General features: G+C 32.2%; 1 protein-coding gene across 1 annotated transcript; it reads left to right on the top strand.

Annotated features, from left to right (window-relative positions):
* The first annotated feature begins 1058 nt into the window (after positions 1 to 1058).
* Positions 1059 to 5909, top strand: LOC130634212 (E3 ubiquitin-protein ligase TRIM56-like). The gene is made up of 5 exons (XM_057444604.1): positions 1059 to 2072; positions 3042 to 3946; positions 4046 to 4091; positions 4385 to 4437; positions 5161 to 5909. The coding sequence occupies exons 1-5, from the start codon at positions 1801 to 1803 to the stop codon at positions 5721 to 5723; spliced, it is 1839 nt and encodes a 612-aa protein (XP_057300587.1). The 5' UTR covers positions 1059 to 1800; the 3' UTR covers positions 5724 to 5909.

Below are 5909 nucleotides of genomic sequence, written 5' to 3'. Positions count from 1 at the left end.
TTTGCTTAAGATTTATACGTAGCTAGAAAACGTGATGAAATATTCACTTTAACATGTGAAAACACACAGAAACTAAATAATCCTAGGATATGATACAAAGTAGTCAGAAGAAAAAAGGATTGAAAGGAGACCTATTAATTTCACACCATTACTTTCAAACCAAAAAACGGCCGTTGTTAGCGTAGCATGTTTCCTCCGTCGGTATGCTGAACCCACGAAGAACTTGGATTAGTTATAAGTGAAAATGAAGCCTCGTGATTGGTCTATTACGCGTAAGAGATCAAAACAAAGCCGGTAAAAACGGGTTCTGCCGTGGATCAGAAGAAAAGGTGTAGGGCCGCGGGGATTTTCCGTATGTCTCGCTACTTGCGACGCCATGTTGCGAAGAGAAAGACAAAATACGGCTATTATAATAGAAAAATTCACGTGTTCGCCCGTCCTTTTTATACCGCATTGTGTGCGTCTTGCTACCTGCGCAGCTAAGCTACCATTTTGCATGACAGACAGACGGACGGACAGACGTATACGGGTATTATAACATAGATAGTCGTTAGCCCGTGGATAAATCCACATGTTCGCCCGTCCTTTAAAATTACCCGTGGCAACAAAGTGGATAAAAATATATGGCATTTGATATTCGTATTTCCGTAGCACGATTTTCTAACTCAGCGGGGGGTCCGCGCAGAGACAGACAAAATACGGCTATTATTAAACAAACTAGTCTGTAGCCCGTGGAAAATCCAAAGAGAAAAATCCACGGGGTCATCGATCGGCAATTTATCAACTTGGTAACCCGGAATGAAACTTCAAGCAGCTAATGTAAACACACAGATTACCGTTATCAGTAAATATATATAGCAACAAAGAAAATTACGATTCTTGTAAACAGACTTTTGTCTGAACAAATAAGTTATGTTGATAATATTGTATATTTGTAGACATCTTAGTGTTCTCTCTTTTTGTATCTAAGCAGATCGTTAACTTTATAACACTTCAGTTGTATTTTATTATTTACCAGTTACTTTGATTATTTTTAATAAACCTTTTTTATGTATATAACTATTTTGGTAAGTAATATTGAACGCATTGGACAAACCTTTTTTATGTGGAAATAAGTAACAACTAATACATCGAAAAGCAAATGTAAGTATCTTACAAATCATGCAAAAACTGCAAAAGCCTTTGACCAGTTACAAGATTTCCATTCTTTATTGTTCTGTTACACCAAAGAAGTGGTTAATTAGTGGTAAATTCGCTTGCTTTCCTTACGTTATGTTTACACCAGCACATATTCCGTTCTTTCGTTGATAAAAAGCCGTGATGTTTAGAAGCAAAAAGAACAATTAGGGGTGACTTTCTGTTCACTTATTTGAAACGTTTTAGCTATCAAACAGATGTTTATCAGTTGTTCATGTAGAGTTCACAAATCAATAAAAGTTATTAAAAAAGAAAGAAAAATTACCTGAATTACCTTCAATATCAAACACAGTTTTTTCAAACAGAATGGCAGAATGTGACCTAACTTAAATTATTAGGCAGAATTTTCCGCATTATATAACGAAATTATAAAAAATTTAATATTCTTCCTAAAGGAGCTCTTTTAATAAGGGCATAAATTCACGTCGTTTTTTATCTACTAGCATCTCACTAAGATCACTAAAGTCAGTGACAATAAATTTATTGTCCATTCTTTATATATTAATACTAGCACTTTTAAGATAGTTGCATGCGTATCCTATATCAGTAACATCTAAGAAAGTTTTTAAATTGTAGGAAATGAGGTAGACTTTTTCAAGTAAAATGGCTCTATCAGAAAAAGAGTTGACTTCATTATTGGAGTGCAAGATCTGCTTAGAAACATATGAAAAACCAAAACATCTTAATTGCGGGCATTCATTTTGTCAGGAATGCTTAGATGGCATTCTGAAGTTTGAAGTTGATGGAAGTGCTCAGATTAAGTGTCCATTAAGATGTTCCAAAAAGACAATGATAGATCAAAAGGAGACAACATCGTATTTGTCAACTAACTTTGGTTTGACTTGCATTTTGGACGAAATAAACAAAGACAAAAAGTATGTAATTCTTGCAGATATTCTTTTGCTTTTTTATGTTTGTTATGTTATATTTTTAAGTAAGAAATAGTTTCAAATTTTTTTATTATTATTTTTCTGGTCGGGTAGGAAAGCCAATAACCAGGAAGTCCCTAGTTATCAAGGCGGCTGTTGACGTCAGTTTATTTATTTTCATTATATTGGCCTTAAAGTTATAGGTTTAATGCAATTGCCTAATTTTTTAATTACAGATTTTGCATATAAATGTATTGTTTTATAAGTATAAGTATAAATAAATAAGTAAATAAGTATAAGTATAAAATTTCAAAATTTGTCCGGTATTTACAGTCACACAACGTATTTTTTTATAGAAATTCACAGGACAATAATAACACACAGTGTTGTTTTCAACTAATGAAATTGCTTCTTTTTTTCATATGATTTTTAGGCCAATTAGATTTTATTCAATACAGAATTGTTAAAAAAAGTGTTTTGTGCGCTTTGCTTTAAAAAATCTGTAAAAATACAAGTACCGTATTATTATGTATTAGGACAATCCGTATAGCTTTTGGAAAAGTTTGACGTTTGTTAGTTGAGAAAACATTGAATAATTTCTCCATAAAGAACAACACATTCGCTTTGCTTGTCACAAACGAAAGTAGCGTATTAGTATATAAGACTAGCCGTACAGATCGTAAGAAATCAAATGTAAATATAAAAATGTCAAAGCATCTGGAACTAAAAAATTACATACATATTTTAATGTAATAAAAACATTCTTTGATATCACGAAAACAACATGACATAAATTGTTTTAAATTTTAGCTTTTTATTATGTAGAAATATCGTCCCCAAGAAGCCATAATTACATTAACCGTCACTCCCATCATCCAAAAAAGCCCTCAATTTTTTGAATCCTTAAGTTTTTTAATATTAACATATTCTGTACTCCAAAATGTGTTTGATGGTAAATAAATTGAATCGCATTAGGTCAGTTGGACGTATGATCAACGCACTATGTCAACAGAACAAAAAGTGTGCACGGCCCATCAGTTTATCTTGCAGATGCTGTGGTGTGCAAATCTGTGACCAATGTAAAGATGTGCATACTTGCAAAAAAGCATCGTTTACTGACGTGAGCTTCAATGAGAAGTTGCAGGAAGTCCAACCACTGTGTAAGGAACATAACTCCCTTGCTAGATTCGTCTGTATCGACTGTGATAACAAGTTTACTTGTGTGTACTGCACACAACGATCACATAAAAATCACGTCATTAAATCTGTCGCTGAATTTGGTTCAGAAGCTAAAAATTGGTTTAGATCTTTTATAACATCCTTTGAAGACACAAAAACGGTATTGGAGAACTTATCAAGAACGTACGAGGAGGCTTTTTGTAAATTTACAAATGATAGAAAATTGCTTGTTTGTGAGTTGGAAAAAAGAAAATTGAAACATTTGCAATTATTTATTAAAACATTAAATATAGAAAAAAAGAATCTGTTGCTGGAATTTGACAATAAATTTGAAGAATTTAAAGCAAAAGTTATCATGGAAGGTTACACAAATAATGCTGAAATAAACAAAGCTTCAGGTTATGTTAATGCTTTTGAGTCTAAGTCAAACTTCCAACTAGTATCAGAAAAAGTAGAAATTGAACGAAGACTTCGCAAGCTACCTAACCTTCCAACTACTATTCCGTGTTTCAATTCTCATCTACCCGTTTTAAATAATCTGGACTTGTTAACATTGGGTGATATGACAATTTCTATTGATGACATAAATACTGCCAGTCCAAATGATGGTGAAAGAGATATTTACAAAAGTTGCATCACTGAAACAGTGATGAATTTAAACCATTTGGAATTAAAATGCAATTTGGTTGAAATCCTTTGTGGTATGTCTGTATTTTGTCAGGCGATGTACACTCTCTCTTTTAATTTCTCTTTTTAGTTTCTCTTATTATTATTCGATTTTTGTTTTTTTTTTACCTTAGAGAATAGGAAATTAGCTGATAGTGGTTCTGTAACAGAAATAAAATGGTTAGTATGGCTGTAGTATTTCGAAATGTACAAAATTATAATACGAATATTGATATAACAAAGTAATGTTTACCATATTACCTTTCAAAGCTGTGCATAGAAAAGGAAAGTGCTTTTATTACAGAAACATATTTACGGTAGCATCACCAGTATAATCCTAGAATAGTCAAAAACACAAAACATATTCAAACTATGATTGTTTTTCTGAACAAGTTTTTTTTGTAACTAAACGTGTTATGCTTGAAAAATGTTTTAAAAAAATGTATCACTTTGTTGTCATATGTATCGTTTAGTGATGTGTACAAGGAAAAAAAACCGACGGTTAAAATGACTAACACTTACGCAGGTAAAATTATATTGAGATTTTTAATGATATATATGACTTGCATTTGTCTTGGGTAATTTATAAAGAAAATGCGTATTTTTCTATCAATAAAAACTACGCGATTACTGTAATCGTAGAAAAAACATAACAAAACAATACGGCTACAATATATTGTACAGAATTAATTATACAAAATTGTATATTCTTTTACCAGATATTGTACAGATATAACCACGATGTAAAATATATTGTGACTTCAAAGGTCAGAAGTTATTTTAAATCAAATTAATTTGATTTGAAGAAATTGATAGCAAGTTCTTATCGAATCCATTTCAGAAGAACTGAATATATCTTTTGTTTTCTGAACACTTAAGCGTTATCGAAACAAAAGTGTGAATTATTTATATTTTTTGTGTATATAATTGTACAGAATTGTACACTAGTTCCTATAATAAATTGTACAGTACAAGTCGGTTGCCTGTGGAATCCATGAGTTTTCCCGGGCTTTTATACCGCATTGTGTGCGTCTCACTCACTACTTGCGGTACCTGCTTTTTTTGCTGTTCGCACCTTTATTAATAAAAAGTCTGCATGTGGATCTCCTTTTTGAATTGCTTGTGCTTATGTCAGAGTATCAAATACGTGTTTTATGTATTGATAGTGCTGAACAGAGAAGTTGGTCCTTTTTTTAACTTACATGCTGTTCAAACACTAATTTTTATTATGTCTATTATTTGATCTCAGAACTACACCAACTCATTAAAGATGGCGAAGTCAAAAAGCTGCAATTATTACTAACAATTGATCCAGCTATTGTTGAAATGAGAGATGATTTTGGAAATACACTCTTGATGGAAGCTGCACGCTACAAGAATGTGTTAGTAGTAAAGAATCTAATAGATTTCGGTTGTAATGTATATGCTGCAAATGGTTGTAATGGAACTGTTTATCAAATTAGCGCACGCGAAGGTAATCATGATGTTTTGCAAATGCTAATTAATTATGACGCCACAAATGTAAATAATGTAGACTATTCCAACCTAACACTATTACATTATGCATCTACATTTGGTCGCACTGACTGTGTTAAATTACTGTTGTCAGTACCACATATTGATGTCAATATACAAGACCAGGAGAGGAATACAGCATTACATCTAGCATGTTATCACAGTCATGTTGAGTGTGTTAAGTTACTGTTATCTATGCCACGTATTAATGTGGACATGCGAAATTGTTGGAATAAACGTGCTTATGATGTTTCTTGGAACGCTACCATCAAAAAATTGTTGCAAGGACATAAGTAAAAGTAACATTTTTACTCTGTTTTATTAATTGTAACCCTTACGTGTTTAATTGAAACAACTAGGGGAAATAGTGTAGCACCTCTATTGAATTAATTTTATAAAGTATATTAGGGGTTTTAGCACGGAGAAAAACAGCTTAAAAAATCGGGGACCTTGGATAAGATCCCGCCTCAATGATATTTATCT

Source organism: Hydractinia symbiolongicarpus, chromosome 1, assembly GCF_029227915.1.
Source record: "Hydractinia symbiolongicarpus strain clone_291-10 chromosome 1, HSymV2.1, whole genome shotgun sequence".
NCBI classification, from domain to species: Eukaryota; Metazoa; Cnidaria; class Hydrozoa; order Anthoathecata; family Hydractiniidae; genus Hydractinia; species Hydractinia symbiolongicarpus.
This window is presented reverse-complemented; position numbering and strand designations above follow the sequence as displayed.